This window comes from Arvicola amphibius, chromosome 5 (genome assembly GCF_903992535.2).
Source record: "Arvicola amphibius chromosome 5, mArvAmp1.2, whole genome shotgun sequence".
NCBI lineage: Eukaryota > Metazoa > Chordata > Mammalia > Rodentia > Cricetidae > Arvicola > Arvicola amphibius.
The window spans coordinates 132,162,572-132,184,871 of NC_052051.1; the positions used below are offsets into that span (position 1 = coordinate 132,162,572).

Sequence of the window (22,300 nt, forward strand, 5' to 3'; positions counted from 1 at the left end):
CTAAAGCTGTGAGCTGAAGCAGTCCTCTCCTTTGTTATGTTGATCAACCTTGGATGGTGAAAATAGAACCCACATGGTGACTTCCATCTTCCTTTTTGCCTGCCCAGTTGTATTTCCATGGAGGTCCTTATCTGTGCCTGTTCTCAGATATGAGCAAACATTACTGGCTTCGTATCACTGAAGTTGGTCCGTGGATACTCTGTCCACTGGCTCATGAGCCATGAGGCACACTGTGCATCTCCAGCTGAGCCATATGAGGACTAATTGTCAGCATTCAGACATTATGCTGGCCTACTCTTGGGGACCTAGTAGAATCAGTTGCAAACCACAACCACTCCCTACTTGCTAGTATTGCAGGCATCACACACTAGCCTGCTCCCAGGGTCCTCATCTGTGGCCACTAAGAGCATCTCCTGTACGTACATTGTCAGTATTCAGGTAGAGACCTGGCCAGCCCAGGGTCCTATTGCTGCTGTGCGCATGTGCTTAGACTTGCGAAGTCTCTGTGTGTATGTGCTAAGCCCTACTTAAAAGTTCTGCCTGGTCTTCCCCCTTCCCTTTCCAGCTACTCCTTGCCTCTCCCTTCCAACTTCCCCCAACCCTTTCTCCCTTTTTCCCAATAAACCTGCAACACCAGAGTTTGTTGTATGGAGTGATTTGTCCTCGCTGTTTTTAAACTACAACACTAACTGCAGACAATTTGTTTAAAAAGAAAAGATCGAAAGCCAGGTAAAATGACTGGCTCTTAGTATGGGGAGTGGTGATGGGGGAACTGCTGGTGGGAAAATGGACATATATAATAAAGACATTAGTTTAGGATAAGAAGCTCAGTGCGAGAGCACCCAAGTTATTTCTTCGTGCAAACTTAATGATTCTAGGATGGGAATAGATTTTTTAGAGCCAGAAAGGGTTACCTAGAATCATTTATTCCTCTGTTGTTACAAACATAAATTAGTAAGTCAACACCCCGTTATTTATTTCTCCTTGACACACTGATAAAGAAACAGCCTATTATTAGAAGCCACAACTCCTCCAGCCTGTGGGTTTATTCACCCCCACTATTTATGATGGCTCCTGTGTTTGAACAAGCAGAGCTCCAAGGCAGCAAGAGTTAACTCTGCAGGCTGTGTCCTTACCCTAATAGCAGCGTTTTAGCAATGCTAATCAGCTCGACTGATTTTCTGTTTTGATTTTTTCCAGAATAATTAAGTGAATGATCTGAGATGCAATCAAGTTTGGCACTAGGGGGTTATGCAAATGACAGGTTTTTTTTTTTTTTCTACATTTAAGATTTTGTTAAATGGAATCGTAGAGAAAGGTATTTGAAAATGTAGACAAAGTGGGTAAGGGTGACTTAACACCCAATTTAGAGTTCTAAAGATATTCAAAACATCTATTTTTAATGAAGGAACTTGCCACTTTATTATCCATATCAATGAAAATAATGATTTACAAAACTATTTTTTCAATTTTGAAAGAGAAAATACTGGAAAATTTTAGTATAAGATGATGGCACAAACCAGGAAACATAAGGAGGAATATATTGAACCTTTCCTCCCTCAAAAATAGGCAGAAATGAAAAAAGTGCTCACACCCATCCCCTAATGTATAGAAGAAAATGAATAAAATATAGAAAACAGATGCAATGTTCTATTAACATCTTATTCAGATTGCAGACCAGTGGTTAGAACAAAAGGACGTCCAGGTTTCTGACTCTAGTGAGATCTCATGTTTCTATAGTAATCTGTAGTTTATTAGCATATTTGTGCGATCTCTTCTCTCTGCAAATAAAACATTTGATGATATTCTCACACAGTTTTAACCAGCTAGGTGCATTTGTGTGATTCCCGCGACTTGATCCAGCAATTGTTCTGGCTTTAGATATTTTATTCTAAGACAGATTATCCTCATAATCAGTAGTGTTCTCCTTTTAATTAGGCAAATGCTTTGGAATGAAGAGGCCATGTTTTTACATACACAAACAAACCTTTTAAAAAATACTTTAATTTTATATATTTTTGTTTTAATAAACTCAATGTAATGCTTTTTTTGTGATGTCTTTTTAAAATATTTGTTGATTTTTGGTAGAAGTTAAAAAGTTGATCTGAAATTTATTTGTGCCCTTTACTTATGCAAATGAAAAGGCAAATTGTCAAGACAATTCATAGAAATGAGGGTAAGTTGGCAGTGCAACATATTGGACCTCACTATAAAGCCAATGTTGGTTTGGAGGTAAATTATGAATGAGCCAGAATATCCAGAAATAGAAAGGCTATATCTTCACCCACCCACCCCCTCCCTCTCCCATCCACTCCTCAGAGAGGGTAAGGCACATTGCTTTGGGGAAGGTCCAAGGCCCTCCCTACTATATATAGGCTGAGCAAGGTATCCAGCCAAAGAGAACAGGAACTCTAAGCAAAATACATATAGATCCACCTGGAAAGGGGAAATAGACAAGATCGGCTGACAAAATTGGGAGCATGGGGGTGGGGGGAGAAGGAAGGGCAGAAAAGGAAGAAGAGGGGAGAAGGGGAGGGGAGAGGAGAACTTGAAGAAACAGGATAGACAAGATGGAGGAAGGACAGAGATGGAGAGCCAGGAAAAAAATATTTTGATTGAGGGAGACATTATAGGGCTAGCAAGAAATCTGACACTAGTGAAATTTCCAGGAATCTACAAGGATGACCCCAGCTAAGACCCCAAGCAATAGAGGAGAGGATGTCTGAACTGGCCTTGCCCTGTAGTCAGACTGATAAATATCTTAAATATCACCATAGAATGTTCATCTAGCAACTTATGGAAACAGAGGCAGAGACCCTTAACGGAGCACTGGGCTGAGCTCCCAAAGTCCATTTGTTAGTGGGAGTGAGAATATGAGCAAAGAGGTCAAGACCATGATGGGGACACCCACGGAAAGAGTCTATCTGAGCTAATGGGAGCTCACCAACTCCAGCCTGACAGGGAAGGAACCAGCATAGATCTAAACTAGTCCTTCTGAATATGGGTGACAGTTGCATGGTTGAGACAGACTGTGGGGCCACTGGCAGTGGCACCAGAATTTATCCTTACTGCTGGTATTGGCTCTCTGGGAACCTATTATTTTTAGACCACCAAGTCCAGTTGGAATGGAACTGATGGAACAGGGGACCAAACCGAGCTCTCTGAATGTGGCTGACAGTGGAGGAGGACTGAGAAACCAAGGACAACGGCAATGAATGTGAACTCTACAGCATGGACGGGCTCACTGTGAGCCTTAACCTTCACCTGGCGATGGATGGAGATAGAGACAGAGCCCCACATTGGAGCACTGGACTGAGTTCCCAAAGTTCTGATGAGGAGCGGATGGAGAGAGATCATGAGAAAGTCAGAACCATGAGGGACGCGTTCACCCACTGAGACGGCAGGACAGAACTAATGGGAGACCACCAAAAATTCATTTTTTTAAAATCAGTTTTAAATGATTTTTAACTTAATCATTCATATGTGCGTGTGACTGTGTTCTCATACAAACCTTTTAATGTACTGATATTTTCCCTTACACAAATGTCACCTGTGACCTGCCTTTGATAATCCGGATGCTGAGTTTTAAAAGGAGCAACTGAGGCAGTGGCTTGACTGGGCAAGCAGTCACTGTCAGACATAAAGGACACCGAGTTAATAATCCTAGCACCAAATATCCAGACCCAGCTGCTGCTGAGGGCCATGTCTGGGAGTCTGTGTTGAAGTCTAAGGCCACTGTTGCCAACAAATGTCCCACTAAAGCCTGGGGTTGGGCCGCAATCTGAGGCCTTGGTGGTGTCTGGGGACCTGTGTGTTCAGCACTTCCACCCAGAGCCAGGATGTCATCCAAGCCCGAGATGGTGCTGAGGGCCATGTCTGGATCCATAGCCCAGCTGCAGTTGCACCTGTGTTGATGTCTGTGGCCTGAGTCACCTCAGGGGATCATAGGAACCATGCATGATGAAATCGGAGAGCCATGATGAGCCGGCCCTGCCCTTCACTGGCACTGAGAAAGATGGCCCTGCCCCTTGCTAGACATTGTGGCAAGAGAACTGACCCCAAACCACTCAGAAGAGATGGCCCCACCCCTCACCACAGGCCTTGGAGACTGACCCAGATGGCATGGGCTCCACCCCAATGCCAAGCCTTGGGTCGGCCCTCCCTACAGCTGCCCCATGCAGGACCTGCTGGAGCTTGTGAAGCATCCTGTGGAATCTCCATGACTCTGGGTGGCAGCAGGCTATCCCAGAGGAGTTCTGGTGAGGATCCAGTGATGATGGTGTGTCAGAAACCAGAGGCCTTGAACCAGACCAATGGCTCATTGCAATGAACATTTGCTAGTAACGCTGATTGGACAGAAGGGTAGATTGTGTGACACACCATGACCCCCAGTGCCACCAGGATGAATGAAGAGGTTTTGGAGAGGCGGGACAGATGGAGGAGCAAAGAGGTTTTGGGGGATTTTATTTTGTTCTTGTTTGTTTCTTTGCTTGCTTGTATGCTTTGTTTTTTTTTTTTTTTAAATTTCTTTTTTGGGGGAAACTGCAGGATTGAGGGGAGAATGTGGGGAGACTGGGAGGTGAGTGTAATTAGGGGTCATGATGTGATATTCCCAAAGAATCAGTAAAGAAATTATGTTAAAATAAAGAAAGCAAAACCAATCCTAGTACTAAAGTAAAAATCTGAGATGGTGCTTGCTTGTAATCCTAGCTCTTGGGAGGTGGAGACAGGTGGGTCTTTAAGGCCCACTGACCATCCTGCCACCTAGCCGGATCCTAGGGAGAGACCCTATCTATAAAAACAAGGCAGAAGTCTCCTAACGAAGACACTTACGATTGACCTGTAGACACACATACACACGCACACCCCTACCCACAAGCAAGTCAACAACAAGAACAAAATAACTCAAACAAAAAGACCAAAGCAAGGAGGAGGTGACCACAGTCTGTCTTGTTGGTCAGCCCCTCCCAGTCATTATTTGCTCGGGTCCAGAGGAAGGAAAACGGACAATTCATGATACAAGTTATACAGTAAAACAGAACACACGGGGCTTTTTTTTTTCTTGGCAGTTTGGTTAGCACGCAGCAATTTCTAACTTTCCAGACTAAACAGTTCTAATTGGTAAATGGATGGTTTGATTTGAAATGGTGGCTCAGGAGAAAAAATTCCCAATTTGGGGTAATTGTTTATGAGTCGTTGGCAGATTACTGTTAACCAGCCTTCATGTCTGTCTTTGAGGGACAAAATGAAAGCGAGTGTGCATATTTTACACTTCATTGAAGGGAGATACTTATCTGGACAAAGAGGAGCTATGGCGTGGGGAAAGATTCTCTCTGCTTATTTGTTACAACCAACTAGACTCAAGGTTTTCTTTTTTTGGTGGGTGAGGGAAACGCTAACCACAAAGTACATGTCTTCAGGTGTAAAATGCATACAGTCAGAGCCCCCTGCTTCCCGGGCAAGTTACTGTGAAGATAACATTGGCACACAGGCCTCAGTGCGGTGTGTAGCCTAGGGTAGCAGAGAGGAAGTGGTTGCTGTCAGGCTCAGCGTGAGTTATCGTCCCATTCTCCGTAAAAGAGCTTCTTAGATTGTATGAGAGTCAGCTGCACGACCCACAGCTTCGTAATGTGAGCCTGTGAGAAGTATCGTTCATTTGCACCAATTCATAAGTCATAGTTTGGCTACCTAATTAGGCTTCAAATATTGGAATTATTTAGTGACTACCCTTTTAAAAAGATTTCACAGCCTCTCTTGATGGCTTACACTGTTGTTTAATTATCCTGCAAATTCATGATGTTTTTCTTGATCTTTAAATACTTCCCCTCGATTTCTCTTCTGTGGAGTCAGAGATGGGGAACTTGTTAGAATAGAAGGCACTTAGAGTGTTTGTCCTTGTGGGGGTCTTCATCTTGAAGAATTTAAAATTCCTCATTCCATCTGTCCTTCTGAATTTGATGACTCTATCATATTTTAGTTTTCAGGTTTTTCTGCTATGCTTATTATTATTGTTATTCATATATTTAAAGTAACATTATCAAGTGTGATGACTCAAGACAGCGATTTTCGCTCATTTGGAGGCTAAGGCAGGAAGGTTGCAGGTTCAAAGCCTGCGTGGGCTTCAGGATCAGATCAAGACCAGTCTTGGCAATTTATCAAGAGCCTTTAACAAAAATTTTTAAAAGTTGAAACCATGGCCGGGCGGCGGTGGCGCACGCCTTTAATCCCAGCACTTGGGAGGCAGAGGCAGGCGGATCTCTGCGAGTTCGAGGCCAGCCTGGTCTACAAGAGCTAGTTCCAGGACAGGCTCTAAAACTACAGTGAAACCCTGTCTCGAAAAACAAAAAAAAAAAAAAAAAAAAAAAAAAAAAAAAAAAAAAAAGTTGAAACCATGCTGGGAATGTAGTTTAGGGGCAGAGCATTTACCCAGCATGCATGAGACCCCAGCTACAGCCCCTAGAATCATAAAACAAACTAAATAACAGCACCAAAATTATGTGATCTTTTCAAGCCACCAAGTTATTAGTTAGGACATTTGGTCCTCATATGACAAGTTTTTGTGATGTAAAAAGTTAGTATAACTTCTCAAGATGCCAGCTCTCACCCGAAAAAACAACTGCTTTGGTCAGGCAATCGGGCCCACTGTTGCTAGTTTTTCCGTAGGCAAGACAATGCTTAATTTCCTTGTAATCTGTAAATAGGCCAGCTGTTTCTAGTTCTGTGTCCATTTCTATGACGTGTTGATGACATAGTGTGCCAAGGAAGCCTTTTGTATCGAGTTCTAGCAAGTGAAGGAGTACACGTGACTTCCTGTTGCGTATCATTGTAGCTCTGAAACACTCACACCTGGTGTAGTCTCTGTACCTAGTGGGAGGTTGATAAATGCTCACTCATGGCTTGGCTTGAATACCTAATTGGAGCCTCAATCTTAAGATCTCCAAGCTGAACTCAGTGGTAGGCTGTCCGGTTCCCCGAGGGTCAAATCCCAAGTCTTTCTCCTTGATTATTCCTACATAATGTGACCAAGACATGCTGATCCCATCTGCTAAAACATTTCCAGAGTAGTCCCTGGTAACCAATGCTGCTTTCTAGTTCACTCCTGGTGGTCTGTCCGCCCTCTCCTTGACAGATGTGGATAGAGTCAGTCTTTCTGCACACTGTAGTGGTGTATAAAGTGAGGACATGACCTCCCTGAGGTATGGTTGAGGGGAAGGTTGAGAATACAACCAGCGACATCTGGAAGAGTTTGGAGCAGGGAGAGAAAGCAGTAGACTAAACATGGCCAACAGGCTGGACCGCACCATAAGAGAGGGGTGGAAGTGAGAGAACAAGATAAGAGAGTGTGTGTAGACAAAGGAGACCAAGAGAGAGAGTCTAAAAGGAGGATCAAGAAAGCACAGGACCAAAATGACAGGGTTATATGGAAGAGAAGTTGAGGGGCAGGAAAGCCCATGAGCTAGGGATGTTTAGGGTAGGGGTAGGATGAGAAGAGCCAGGAAGCCAGAATGTATTCTGTAACAGGTATTTGTGATGCTGAGAAAGCCTGGAGGTCAGCCTGCATTTGGGATACCAATAGGTACCACAGTTAGCCATTTGTCCAGACTTTCTTTGGGGGCATGACAAGTAGCTCTTTGTTGTGCTTGGACAAAGCCCCAGACTTTACAGAAGCTTACAACCACCCCCCTTCTCTCCAGCTGTTGTCTTTCTCCTGCATGAATTAATTGAGCTCCCTAAATAAATGCACCCAGCCCTCCCACATCTCTTGACTCCTGTCTTGGAACTTCTATCCCCTTCTGCCTCCTGCCAGTATCTCTGTTTACCAGGTTTCCAAATACGTTGCTGCCATAGACTCGAGCTTCATTTTCTTCAATGCTATGTCTAAACAGACTCACACTTTTTCCAGGTATCTGAGGTTTTAGAAACTGCTGTAAGAGAGTTGGTTTTGTTTTTATTCCAATGATGGAAAAACCAAAGCCCTGTGTGAAGAAACTTGTGTCATGTGACCAGGCTTCTCAATGGGCAGGAAAGGGTGCTAGCTTTGCAATTTTGGATACCTGCATTTTGCTGTGCCTAGGACTGAGTGGCACTCCTTGCCTGTGGCATGAGCTGAATTGCTTTATGAATCTCAGCCTGAGGCTGAGGTGCCTCTCTCCACACCCAAAGGAGCCTCTGTTTCATCATGCATTCTCAGGACGAGTGAGGCCAGATTCCTCTGTAGGCCCTCTTCTTTTGGAAGGAAATATGCCTCGCAAGAGAAGCTGTGTTGCCCTGGTGGGTTTCTTCAGCATCAGCTGGCATGGATCAGAAGAGCTTTTGTCGTGGTGGTCATTAATGACGCTCTACATATTTTAGTCACTTAAAAATGGCCGTCACTCTGCACAACACAAGAAATACCTCTCTCTCCCGGTGTGAGAAATCTGGTGACCCAGCTGTTTCACTAGGTGGCTTGTGTGTGTTTCAACCCTAGTGACAACTGGCGCCGAGACCCCTGTTCTACTGGAAACAATTCTGTTTGGTGGTTTTAATGCAACGCCATTGTTTCTCTTCCTGCAGATTGTTCTTCCAAGAAAATGGCCATTTCTTCAAACTCATGCCTGGCCGTCTTCTGCTCGTTGTTGTGTTGTTGGATGAGGACAGCATCCTCTCTGAACCTGGAAGACCCCAATGTGTGCAGCCACTGGGAAAGGTAAGCATCCCGAAAGCAGACAGAGGAATCTATTCCATTATCACCACAGGCCTGACACGTAGACTAGAAATCTGAGAAGACATTTTGAAATGGCTTTCCTGTGAACAATCAGTTTGATAAGTTGGGTCACGTTATTGCCCCTGGAATGCATATTTTGTGGGGAGAAACATCTGGCTCTAACACAGGCACAGTGTTAAGATGGAGGGAAACTAACTCAGCTAGAGTTTGGGTGGAAGTCTGTGAGCACTTATCCAAATGTGGTGACGTGAGGCGCTGGATCCATGCGTGAGGCTGTTGCGTGAACAGTGAGAAGCAGCCTGGTATAATGCGCTATACAAATACTTTGAGCTATATAGGATTGAAGCAGTTGTGCTGTGGGTAGCTTGGTGGTCAGAGCCAGGCCTGGTCCAGGCCTGATGTTGCACGGTCCTACCATCCCAGCTCCTCACGAGGCTGAGGAAGGAGGATCACAAGTTCAAGCAAGATCTGCCATCACTATGTAATCAGTTTCAAGACAGAGTTGGCAATTTAACCAGAGCATGTCTCAAAATGAAAGTGGAGTTAATGCGGGGGCGGGGGGGCAGGACTGTGGCACTCTTGACTTGGGTTAAATACCAAACATTAAACAACTTGCAGCCTGATTTTTGGATGAACAGGGAAGGCTGCATGGAGGCGTAGAGGCAGTACCCCCTGAGGTACTCTGGAAGATGGGAGTGGATAGCAGTTCGGGATGGGGATGGGGCTTCTACAGATGGAAGAGAGCTTGAAGTTGGTGTCTTGAAAATCGCATAGAACTGCAGTCACAACAGTCAGTGGGGCACTGGAGATGGTAACACCAGGTAGATTATGTGAAGACAGAAGACAGAGTATCTAGGTGGGAGATTCACAGTAGGAAATATCCAAAATGCACAACATTAGAGGCCACCTTAGGGATCTTCCAGTTCCTGCGGACGCCAAAAAAACTGCAAACCTTCCTTGTGTGGTGCTGTGCTGGCAGTGCAGGGTGACCTGCCTCCTGATAGTGAAGGAGATGGCCAAACATGGATATGGACATGCACAGTGAGAGAAACAGGCCACAGTAGTCTCTAATAGAATCTGGAGTCAACCCTGAAATAGTCACTAGGAGGTAAGGAGACAATGGGTACACTAAAGGACGTGGGGCACTAAAGACGTGGGGGCACTAAAGGACGTGAGGCACTAAAGGACGTGGTACACTAAAGGGCAAGGGGCACTAAAGGACGTGGGACACTAAAGGACGTGGGACACTAAAGGGCATGGGACACTAAAGGATGTGGGACACTAAAGGACGTGGGACACTAAAGGGCGTGGGGCACTAAAGGACATGGGACACTAAAGGACGTGGGACACTAAAGGACGTGGGACACTAAAGGACGTGGGACACTGAAGGATGTAGGGCACTGAAGGGCGTGGGGCACTGAAGGACATGGGACACTAAAGGACGTGGGGACACTAAAGGATGCGGGGCACTAAAGGACGTGGGACACTAAAGGACGTGGGACACTGAAGGATGTAGGGCACTGAAGGGCGTGGGGCACTGAAGGACATGGGACACTAAAGGACGTGGGGACACTAAAGGATGCGGGGCACTAAAGGACGCAGGGATGCTAAAGACATGGATTTTCTACATGCTACTGGAAAGAAGGGATCACAGCCACAACCTCCTTGTTGCTGCATGTTTCCTTTTAAGCTGATGATTCCTGGGAAAGGCATAAGAAAACAAAGTGCATTAATAATAGTGAAAAAGGTTAGATCAATTAAAATGACCAAATGCAGGGCCTTTGGGATGGCTTAGTGGCTAAAGGCACTTGCGCCAAGCCTGAAGTCCTGGGGTCCATTCCTAGGACCCACATGGTGAAAGCAGAAAATCAGTCCCTGCAATTTGTCCTCTGTTCTCCATATTATTGCACAAGCATGTGCATGTGCACACACAGACACTCACACACACATACATACACATAAACAATACACACACATGCACATATAAATACACATATATATTCTACATAAATACATACATGTAAAAATTGTGAAAGTGCAGGTAGTACATATATTTTCATAAATTGTAATGAGGAAGCCAGTCCCAAGGACATGTTCTTGGTAGCAGGGTTTGAGAGGGGCTCACATAGGCTGTTTTGCAGTGATAACCACCTGTACCCTGAGGTTTAGAGTCAGGAAATGGAGCCTGCTTTTCCAGTGGGATCTTGTGGAAGATGTGCCCTCAGGCTCCACCTGCAGTGTCAAAATCTGCATCTTAACCAGACGCCTGGTTCACCTTGGAGAAGCACACACAGACCCTCTGCCAGGCCCTGCTACCTGCATCTCCACTGATCTTTGAACGTTTACTTCCAGATAGCACCATGCCTTGTTTTACTGCAGCAACTCTGGTTTTGGAACACTGCACATAAAATGCAAGGAGAGAAAATGAAATCCTGAGAAATGTGCACGGGGAGCCCGTGAGTGGAGGAGCCCTGCCCAGCATCCTGTTGGAACGGCAGCAGCTCTAAAACCCTCAGCTCCCTCCCATCCCCGTCTTCATGAGTTCCAGCCTTTTCATCTAGGTTCTTATCAAGATGGCATGAAAGAGGAGAAATGGCTCCTTTCCCAAACCCCCAATTAGTAATACAGAAGTGGTAGTAATTGAATCAGCAGTCCTGAAGTGAGCTGAGAGAAGAAATGATGATTATTACCATATCTGATTAAAGTAACAAGATAATTCAGGCAGATAAAATGTAATTAACCACTTTGGAATGTGCCCAAGTGATGATGGCTTGCCCCCTCCTGTTCTGTGACCTTAAATTAATTCCTGCTGGGGTTTCTCCCTTGTGATGCTTAATAGGTTAAAATCATGATGATATGTTTCTCTGTGTTTGTGGAGGTTAAACAAACAAGCTAGGATCGAATTCCTTTAGCAGAGGGGCTCGGGCTCACCACTTGGGTTTGAAGCATGGAGTGTTCTGGGGTGCCATCTGAGAAGGGACAATGTGAGGGGCAGGGTTTGTCAAGGCACGGTCAGTTGTTAGTGCCGACTCCTGAACATCAGGAGCTCCTGCTACCTGTGACAGGAAGTAGACTATAAGGAAATGGACTATACAATATAGCCTTGACCTTCTTCATCTTCCAGGCCTTTTGGGAGCAGCTCCTGGTCAGTGTGGTGGCCTGGACTGCTAGCAGAGGGGATAACATGGTTCAAACAGTAGCCAGACATTGACCATGTCACAGTGGTGAGGGTGTTGGGAGAGGTAGGCCATTTTGCAGGCATTCTGCATCCTGATGTCAACCTGCAGCTTCCAGCCGATGGGCTCTTCGAGAAATGGCCGCCTAATTGTCCAATGACAGATACTAAGTGAGTTAGGTATAGTCACTGACAAAGACCATTTGTGACCATGGGAAAAAGTTTGCAACGTGATTTTAGGTTTCAACAGTGTATGCATTTTGTGATTACAATGTAGGAAAATCCAAAACCCTTAAACTAAACCCCAAAGAAAACAAAGGAGAGCAACGGTGCTGTCTGTGGATACACAGTTGTTACAGAATTCTCTCATTCTCCTTTGAAAAGTTTGCTTTCCAAATTTCATAGTGTGATTTAGAATTCTTTAAAAACGGAAGGAGTAAAGAGCTAGCCCAGGCAGGAGAAGGCTTGCTGCACATGCCTGAGATAGACCTGAGTCTATCCCATCACCTATGTAAAAAACATAGCATGGTGGCTATGCTTGCGTCCACACACAAACCCAGTTTTCACCTCCAAGGGAATAAGAATTTATTTTGGAGGCAAATCCAAGTGATCATGGCCCAGGAACACAGATTTAGGTCCCCAAATTTCATTGTTCCAAGATGGAAGCAGTTTCATGAAGTTTTTTATTGTAACAGAACAAAATAAGTAAAAAATACCAGGGCATTTAAAAAGTACCTTAGTAGAAATCTCAGAGAGGTGGCTTACAGCCAGGTGGGAGAATTCAAACTATAGGCCTCAGATGTTATAGAAAGCATTCTTAGCGCTTCCACTGGGGGAGAGTAGAGTTTTGTTAAGTTACTAAATCCCAAACGTTATATGTGTTTTATCAGGATCTTAGGTCTGGCAGAGGTGGACAATGACTGGCTTTTTATGGGGCTAGTGGTAGCCCAAGAGAAACTGTAATTAGATTCTGCAACTGCAGCCTTCCAGCTTCTCGACAAGGTTTTAATGAGTCCGTCAGTCCATGTGGACAGCTTCCTTCCGGAAAGGCTTGCTCACATCTGTAAGCCCAGCACTGGTAGAGACAGGAGATCCCTGGGCTCACTGATAGTCAGCCTAGCCTATTTAGAGCCCTCTAAGCCAACGAGAGGCCCTGTCTTAAAAGACAAGGATCCTGCGAAGCAAACCTATCCATTAACCTCTGTTTTCACACACCTGTGCACACACATGCACTGGAACACAGATGCACATATGCCCACTCATGCACACAAGCCCACACGTGCACAAATGGTCACCTTTGCTCTCTTGTATGTACAAAACTGGATTGTGTAGCATGTCCTTTTGCAATTGTCCAGGAACCCTGTGTCAGGTCAAGTTCCAACAAACTAATTTATTTCAACAAAATCCATATTGTAGAGCCTGTTAAAGCAAGGATTTGCTTTGTTTCATTTTTTTTGTCTTTTCTTTTTTATTCCAAAGCACAAAAAGGAAGTGGCTCATTTTTCTTATAGGTGATGCAGGTCCATAGCAATGGCATAGGTCTGTCCCCAGAGGAATGGGACAGAGACATAATAATGTGGCTTCAAGATTCAGTTATTTGCAAGCAACTGGCTAGGAGAGCAGACAGACTGGCAAGGAAGTCTCAGCACTTGCGCCCATGTGAACCCCAATGTGCTGCTGCGAGCTGAAGAAAATATTAGGAGCTTATGTGACCTGTCATTTTGAAAGCACTGATATTTTGGCAGAGGTCTCTTGCTTTGCACAAAATGAGCAACCTCATGACAACAGGGGCTTGCTTGCACCTCAACCTGTGCCTATGGGAAGGAGCAGGGCCTCGCTGATGGTACAGAGAAGTGATAGTTGCCTACATGTATGTTAGGGATTCTGGGAAGACATCACCATGCCTGCTCCGATTATCTGTTTAAAATATGAGAATCAAGGCCCAGGGCAGCGGGAGGACCTGAAGAAGGTCATCTGCTTTCTCAGAATTACAGCCTTGCCCTCTTCTAACCCAGTGATCTTCTCAGAGGGCTTGCTATTTCTGTCTAATTTTTCTTGAGGATCTTTAAATATCCCTAGATACTACACTGCAGTATGCCAAAAATGAAATATATATTTTATATCTTTCTCTCTCATATATCTATATATTTATATTTATAGCTATATTTTTATTATATTATATTATTTATTTATTATTTTTAAATATTTTTATTATATTATTTTTAAATATTTATTATATTTATCTATCATCTATCTATCTATCTATCTATCTATCTATCATCTATCTATCTATCTATCTATCTATCTATCTATCTATCTATCTATCTATCTGATTATCCCATGTCTCTCCCCTTGATGTGCATAAACAATGATGTGTATAAAACAATCCAGACCAGTTGCAGACCAACTGTTTGTGCGGTCACCATTGCACAGCCTGTCCAACCAGGTCTCCCCTCTGTCTAAGCTGAATTCTTCATGTTAGAACTTCAAGTTAGAAGTTAAAACTTTTTCCTTTTGCCCATTCTCGTGTTGATCATTTCTTGTTAACGAGCTTAGACTATTGATTTCACTGCAAGTAAGTCAGTGATGCTGTCCCATTTTTGTGTGTGTGTGTGTGTAGATTTTAATGGAGACAAAGCAAATGGAACAAACCTTTCAAAAAAGAAAATTTTCCTGATTTTCTTGTAGGCATCCATTTTATGCTGGAACATGCAAAAGGCTTCAAACAAGTATATAACTGAGCATCCAGTGTTCATTATATTTCATTTTCTCAGGCCCCAGGATCCCGTGTTTCCGCTCTACCAAGAAGGCTTTAGTGGAGTGTAAAGGGGAACAGAGCATTTAGGAGGTTGCAAGCTGCTGGCATGACTGCCTCGGGCTGGCTACCTCTGCCCATTTATATTTTCAGAACTGGGTGTAAAGAGCTCATGGTAGCCTTCATTTTTGTGTCCTGTACACTCCTCTGCTGCCTGGGAAGTTGGACCAGCATATGGAAGCCAAGTGCTTCAATTGTTCTGAGCTTTCAAAATAATCAGTGAAATGTAGTCGGTGCTGAATACCGGGATTGTATTTCTGCTTATTAACCTTGAGGTTTGTCTGCTGACTTGCGGCGAGAACTTTTCATGAAAGGTCTTTGTTGTGCATGGAATCCTGGGTGAATTAAGTACAGAAAGACACAGCGATATGTTTTGAAGTCTGGGAACAGGAAAAGGATTTCTGTTGCAAGGTGTAACGTGGGCCCCCATCTTTTATTTTATTGCTTATTTTGTCTTTGTATTGTGCTGGTTCAAACAAAAACTTACATAGACATGAATATCTTCTGTTAAAAGCCAGTGTGGGAGCTGGGAAAAGACATTCAAAACGTGAGTTTAGTCCTTAAAACTGCCAAAGGAGAAAAAAAAATCGGTGCGGGGCTGTAGATGATGATAATTTAACCTCTGTGTTTTGTTTGTTCGTTTATATGTATTTTTTTTTAACATGGGGATCATATCACTAATGTAACAGTAGAGGGATGTTGATTTCTGGCTGTTGCTTTTCTTTTCAGCTACTCGGTGACTGTGCAGGAGTCGTACCCGCACCCCTTTGATCAGATTTACTACACGAGCTGCACCGACATCCTGAACTGGTTTAAGTGCACGCGGCACAGGTAACGGAAGCCTGGATATGTTTGTGTGCTCGCCTGTGTGCAAATGCAGTCCTGACACAATCAGAAGCCCCAGCTACTTGAGAAAGTGCATCCATGCACCCTCCCAGAGAGCAGTCACTGAGAGCTTTGATCCCAAGTCCAGGGGGCAGCAAAAGGGTGACATGGTCCATGACCTTTGTGAACTTACAGTCTAGCTACAGGTGACACATCTACTGTTCTTCCTGTGGTTAGGAAAACCTTGCCTAGCTCCTGTATAGAGGTTGGCTGGGAGAGACATATTTTTTTTTTTAGAATTATTCATTCTTTGAGAATTTTATACAGCATGTTTTTATCATATTTTCCCATCCCCCATTTCCCTTCCGATTCCATCTACAAACTTCATATTATTTCTCTCTCTTCAAAAATCCAAACAAACAAAAAAGGAAAAAACAAAGATCTCCTAAAAAAGCATGGAGTCCAATGAACCCACATAAGATCTGTGCAGGCTCAAGCAGGTCGAAATCCCAGCAAAGGGGTGGGGAAGTGGGCACAGAGTCACATCCATACAAGAATTGTTTGCAAGTCCAATCTGCTGAGACAGAGGAAATCTATTGTCTTAAATGGATCGACACTGGGTGTGTCAACTATACTCCAGGGCAGGCCCCATGCTCGGGAGAAGTCTGCCAGCACAAATTGGAGACATTTTCCCCTTGGCCATTACCAGATACCCAGAAACTCAGGCCTCAGTGTCTGTTTCTCAGTTTATGTTGAAATTTAGTGTTTAAATAAGATAGACTATCTATGATCCATGAGAACACAGAGCCCAAAACATCAGTACTTGTCATGAAGGGAACTCTTATGCCTGACTTCTCTTAGGTAAGTATTGATAGTATCATAAATTATGGATTGGTTGTGGTACCTCTCATTTTATGATCTAGTTATTTCCTTCCTTCCTTCCTTCCTTCCTTCCTTCCTTCCTTCCTTCCTTCCCTCCTTTTTTTGAGACAGGGTTTCTCTGTGTAGCCCTGACTGTTCTGGAACTCACTCAGTAGACCAGGTTGGCCTCAAACTCAGAGATCTGCCTGCCTCTGCCTCCTCAGTGCTGGGATTAAAGGCGTGTGCCACCATGTCCAGCTAATATGTTTCTTTATTAAACAGATTTTACATTCTCTATCTTACCTTTCTAGAAGTGTAAATTCTAATAAGAGAAATAGAAACTGTTTATACTATTTTGCTTGCTGACATTCATTCTTTGGTTCCTAAAATAGTGCCTGCAGTGTGCTAAATGCTAAGGAATGTGTGTATTTCTTGAATCAATGAATGAATGGACTTCAGTTAAATTAGATTGTAAAATTAGTCTTCTATTTTATAGCAGGATAACACTATGTTGAATTTTAAAAGAAAGCTCACGAATTCTTCCTTTGAAACATAAGTGAATAATACCTAGACAGGTATCATATGTTAAATTAATCAATACTTTGCATCTATTTCCAGGTAGTTGAAGTAGGGAAATCACAGCACTTCTGATGCCTTGCAATAAAGTTCAGATTGACTGGCATTGGGAATCCTCTTTAGCATCTTAATAATGAACTGTAATAGTCTTGGTCAGGTCTATATTCTTTTTATATCCTTCATGTTTTGAGACACTTTGCTTTTTATACCTTTATTATGACCGATAGCTATTTTTGTTAAAACAGAGTTCATTCCTTATTAGCTTGATAATAAGAGCTAATTTCACAATCTTTTGCCTTCATACAGAATCAGTTACCGGACGGCCTACCGCCATGGGGAGAAAACTATGTATAGGCGGAAATCGCAGTGCTGCCCTGGATTTTATGAGAGCCAGGACATGTGTGTCCGTAAGTAAGGTGTCCATTCTTCATGCTGTTCTTTCATGTTCCAGTGCTGCCTCTGGGAGTGGCAACTGAACTAGGGACCTTGGAAATAGGATGTTTGAAATGCTCCCCTTTGAGCCCTGTCTGTTGGGCTCTTGGCCTGTGTCCTGCAAAAAAACATTAACTTGGTCCCCAAGTCTGCTGTGGGACATTAGTTTTACCCTATAAAGATTTGTTTCTTGTACTTGTTTAATAAATGCTGATTGGCCAGTAGCCAGACAGAAAGTATTGGCCAAGTAGGAAATAGAGGCAGGGCAATGAGAATTATGGAAATAGGAACGTTTCAGTCTGCATTTGTCACCTAGATGCAGAGGACTCAAGATATGACTGCCTTGTTGAAAAAGGTACCAAGTCATGTGGCTAACACAGACAAGAATTATAGGCTATAGCCTGAGCTACTGGGCCAATCAGTTTATGATTAATGTAGGCCTCTCTGTGATTTCTTTGGGACTTAATGGCTGCGGGAACTGGGCAGGACAGAAAACTCAGTCAACACAAGTCCTGTCAAAACTCTTCAGATGAGCGTTGCTTGAGGAGAAAACAGCTGTACGGAGGATGATGTAAGGGCCGGATGTGGCCTTGTCAACTGTCGCGTTTCAGTTGGAAATTGGTTAGGAGTTGCTGGGCTGAGGTCACGGAAGAGAACAGGAGCAGCTAACTTCTGAGGGGCCAGTGTGCTTTTCTATGTCACAGAAAGATGAAGAGATGGGTCCAGGGCGCAAGGCACAAGTGCGTGTTTACTGGCATTTTCCTTGCCTGTCGCAGAACCCCCACTTGACTCTGAGACATCTTGGGATAAGCCTAGAGTTTATAACATATTCTGAAGACTCTAGATCTAATGGGATGCTGTTACAGTGGCACTTTTGTGGTATCATTTTGCAAAAGTCATTTAGAAGAGAGATCATGAAGAACTATCTAATTCAAGCTCAGAGAGTGGGGGTGGGAAGCTAAATCTTAATGCAGACATCAGTGGCACCCCAATTTTGGTTCAGAACTGCCACTATCTATGTATCTATCGACGCATGCTCATAGAAAACAAAAATACAATATGGAATTAACAAAAAGGAATGAGAAGTACACAGTGCATGGCTCGTGTAGGCAGTAAATGTCCTCTGAAACCGGCAATGCATTGTTGTGCTGTAGATAGTTCTAAATTAAACTAGTGTGACTATGTACACGATCTCTTAGTTGTCTCTATTATGAACTGCTCTGCAAGCTGTCCCTGTGCTTAAATAATTCACTTCCTAAATCAGTTAAGTCTAAATCCCTAGAAGCAGAATTGCTAGGCCAGAGGTGTACACATCTGGAGGTATAGACACTATCAGGAAGTGAGAATGCCCATTAGCATACACTCTGTGACAAGTTTTGTTCTTAATTTGCATATCTTTGACGAATGAGGATGGTGGATAAGAACAATTACGTGTTTGTAATTGAATAGAATAATCAGCAACTGATGTCATTGGCTTCAGCTGAAGCAGTCAGAAAAAAGAAAGACTGGGAATACAGACGGTGGGGTGTGTGTGTGTGGGGGGGCTTACTGGCTGGGATGGCCATCCTCCAAGGACGTGGGTGACATGATTTTGGTGCTCTTAGCTAGGGTTCAGTCTAACAGATACAATTGTCAACCCACATGGAGATACTTCTGTCCCCAGATCGTAGGACTCGTGAATAAAGTCGCAATGCTATTACTCTGCACAGGGCTTGGGGTTGTGCAGGCCATAACTCCCCTCTTAGAATGCCTGTATAGAGGAAATGAGACCCAATAGGCCAGCTAGTTGTGGGAAGTATGGACCCAAGCAGGATCAGTTAGAGAGTGCCACTCAGTGCTCCATGACCGCAGATGCAAATCTATGAGATTATCTTGCCTGGAATTATGTTGGCAAAATATCAACCCCTTTCTTCCACTAGACTCATATAATGTGTTCCCCAGGCTATGTGAATGATACCTTTAGCAATTGCTTCTAAAATCTTTTTTTCTTGACCTTCTTAGTTTACCTGCTGTCGCTATAGGCAGAAAAGAAGTTTTTTTTCTTCTTTTAGATATGTTAATGTATTTAATCAGCTTACTGTCTGCTCTCACCAGCCTGGGAGCTATTTGGATGTTTTAGGGCAGTTTGCACTTATAAGCTGTGATGTCTTATTTGGTTGCTGAATGCCCTGAAAAGAACTGACTTCTCTCTTGATTGTGATGAAGGATGCCTCTCCCCGTAACTGGTCTGCATTCTATATCCCTGGGCTAGCTAGGTACCACTGTGGAGACAGCAGGGAGACAGAGGATAGTGTTCTTGGTGCTACTCTTGTGATCTCTTCTCAACAGGTTTTGCTGCCAAGCAGGTAGCATGGTAATCATTTTTAACTGTTCCCAGAAAGTAGAGGAAGTAAGGACCAGTCCTTAGTTCAAGTTGATCATTGATTACCTGCTTTCCTAGAAGGCAAAGAAGAATGCTTTCCTCTGCATTTGCAACCAAATTTCTTTCGGGTAGCTGGAAAATCTCCTCCAGGAGAAATGGGTTCAGGTATCCCAGGCTGGCCTGGAACTTGCCGTGAATCCCAGGATGACCTTGAACTTCTGATCCTTCTGACTTTACCTTCTGAATGCTGTGATTACAGGCCTTGTGCTACCATGCCCAGCAGATTTGGTTTATCCAGTGTTACATATCAAAACCAGTGCTTCACGGATGCTCAACTATCACTCTGTCTACTCAACTACATCCACAGTCCTTAAAAGACATTTGGTATTCTATTTTGCCATGTAAAGGAATTCATTGTTTTTTTTTTTGTTTTGTTTTGTTTTTTTTTTTTGTGTGTGTGTGTGTGTGTGTGTGTGTGTGTTTTATTTTTCCCCAAATCATCTTCTCATCTTCTTCTTCATAGGAAAAACATGTCAGGTTCAGTAAAGAGAGTTCAGTACAATTAAAGTTAACATGTACTGGTTGTCTATAGTACAAAATCCAAGGGCTGGCCTCTGCAATTACATGCTTATTCGAGAGAGCAATGCTCCTCTCAGTTTGCCCTAAGTAGTTTATAATTGCTTCAAAACAACAACAGATGAATAGTTATCTTGGCCAAGTGTTTACTCTGCTCTAGGCATACAGATCATCATCCTAATCCCCCCACACTCACCGTGAACCAGGTATGGTCATGTGTATTGTAGACGAGGAGACCGAGGTGCTGGTGAGTGGCGGGGGGGGGGGGGGGACGGGGCTGTATATATAGTGTACGTGTGGAATGAGCTACTTGGGCCAAGCAAAAGAAAGTGGCGAAGCAGCTGATAGCTGGATGGTCACCTCGCTCCTGTCATTCTGTGTTTCTCAGAAGTGACTCAGTGGCATTATGGTTACACGGCCTCAGAGATATCAAAGGAGCTGAGAGACAACTCTGCTTTAGAAAACAAAGTCACTTTATTCAATTCACAAGTTCCATTCTGTTTTTTTTTTATGTTCATCTCTTTCAAAGTGACTAAAATGGCAAACATTTTCTCTTTTGATGTTGTCCTTTGAAAAGGTTTCTGAAAACAACTTTTGTAGATATTGTTTTGATAGATAACAAATGTGGCGATCCTGTCTGAATGAGCTGGGCAGCTGCTTGTGGATGCAGAGGTGTACCTGGGGGGTGGGGTGGGTCTTTCAGTTAGTGAGGGGGCCTTGGCTGGTAGTCCTTCTGTTTAATACTTTGGGGGTTCTGAGGATAAGAATAGAAGTTCAGAAAAACCCAGAAGCTTTTTAATTTCAAATCCAAAGCAGGGTAGGTCTGGAGTTCAGCCTTTGTGGGGATTCTCACAAAAAGTCCCTCAAGATGTAACCTTCCTTCTGTGTTTACTACCAACGGAGGCCACAGAGGATGTTGAAATATACTCTTTATTCTGCTAGCTACAGGGAGAAATCCCTGGAGAACAACACCATGTTTTTCTTGTGTTTGGAGCACAGTGAGGAGACCTTCTCTGCTTGAGACAGGAATGAGTAGGCAGACCCTCTGGGGAGGTGGTGAATGAGTAGGCAGACCCTCTGGGGAGGTGGTGAATGAGTAGGCAGACCCTCTGGGGAGGTGGTGAATGAGTAGGCAGACCCTCTGGGGAGATGGTGAATGAGTAGGCAGACCCTCTGGGGAGGTGGTGAATGAGTAGGCAGACCCTCTGGGGAGATGGTGAATGAGTAGGCAGACCCTCTGGGGAGATGGTGAATGAGTAGGCAGACCCTCTGGGGAGATGGTGAATGAGTAGGCAGACCCTCTGGGGAGGTGGTGAATGAGTAGGCAGACCCTCTGGGGAGGTGGTGAATGAGTAGGCAGACCCTCTGGGGAGGTGGTGAATGAGTAGGCAGACCCTCTGGGGAGGTGGTGAATGAGTAGGCAGACCCTCTGGGGAGGTGGTGAATGAGTAGGCAGACCCTCTGGGGAGGTGGTGAATGAGTAGGCAGACCCTCTGGGGAGGTGGTGAATGAGTAGGCAGACCCTCTGGGGAGGTGGTGAATGAGTAGGCAGACCCTCTGGGGAGGTGGTGAATGAGTAGGCAGACCCTCTGGGGAGGTGGTGAATGAGTAGGCAGACCCTCTGGGGAGGTGGTGAATGAGTAGGCAGACCCTCTGGGGAGGTGGTGAATGAGTAGGCAGACCCTCTGGGGAGGTGGTGAATGAGTAGGCAGACCCTCTGGGGAGGTGGTGAATGAGTAGGCAGACCCTCTGGGGAGGTGGTGAATGAGTAGGCAGACCCTCTGGGGAGGTGGTGAATGAGTAGGCAGACCCTCTGGGGAGGTGGTGAATGAGTAGGCAGACCCTCTGGGGAGGTGGTGAATGAGTAGGCAGACCCTCTGGGGAGGTGGTGAATGAGTAGGCAGACCCTCTGGGGAGGTGGTGAATGAGTAGGCAGACCCTCTGGGGAGGTGGTGAATGAGTAGGCAGACCCTC

At 44.3% G+C, this 22,300-nt stretch overlaps 1 protein-coding gene across 1 annotated transcript in view; it reads left to right on the forward strand.

Annotated features, from left to right (window-relative positions):
- Window positions 1–8,570: 8,570 nt before the first annotated feature.
- Megf10 (multiple EGF like domains 10) overlaps window positions 8,571–22,300 on the forward strand; it is a gene marked incomplete at its 3' end in the record, with an annotated part of 108,808 nt that continues 95,078 nt past the window's right edge. Inside the window, exons 1-3 of the mRNA XM_038330410.1 lie at window positions 8,571–8,686; window positions 15,424–15,525; window positions 17,263–17,363. Coding sequence (XP_038186338.1) covers window positions 8,571–8,686; window positions 15,424–15,525; window positions 17,263–17,363 — 319 coding nt within the window. The remainder of the gene's footprint in view (window positions 8,687–15,423; window positions 15,526–17,262; window positions 17,364–22,300) is intronic.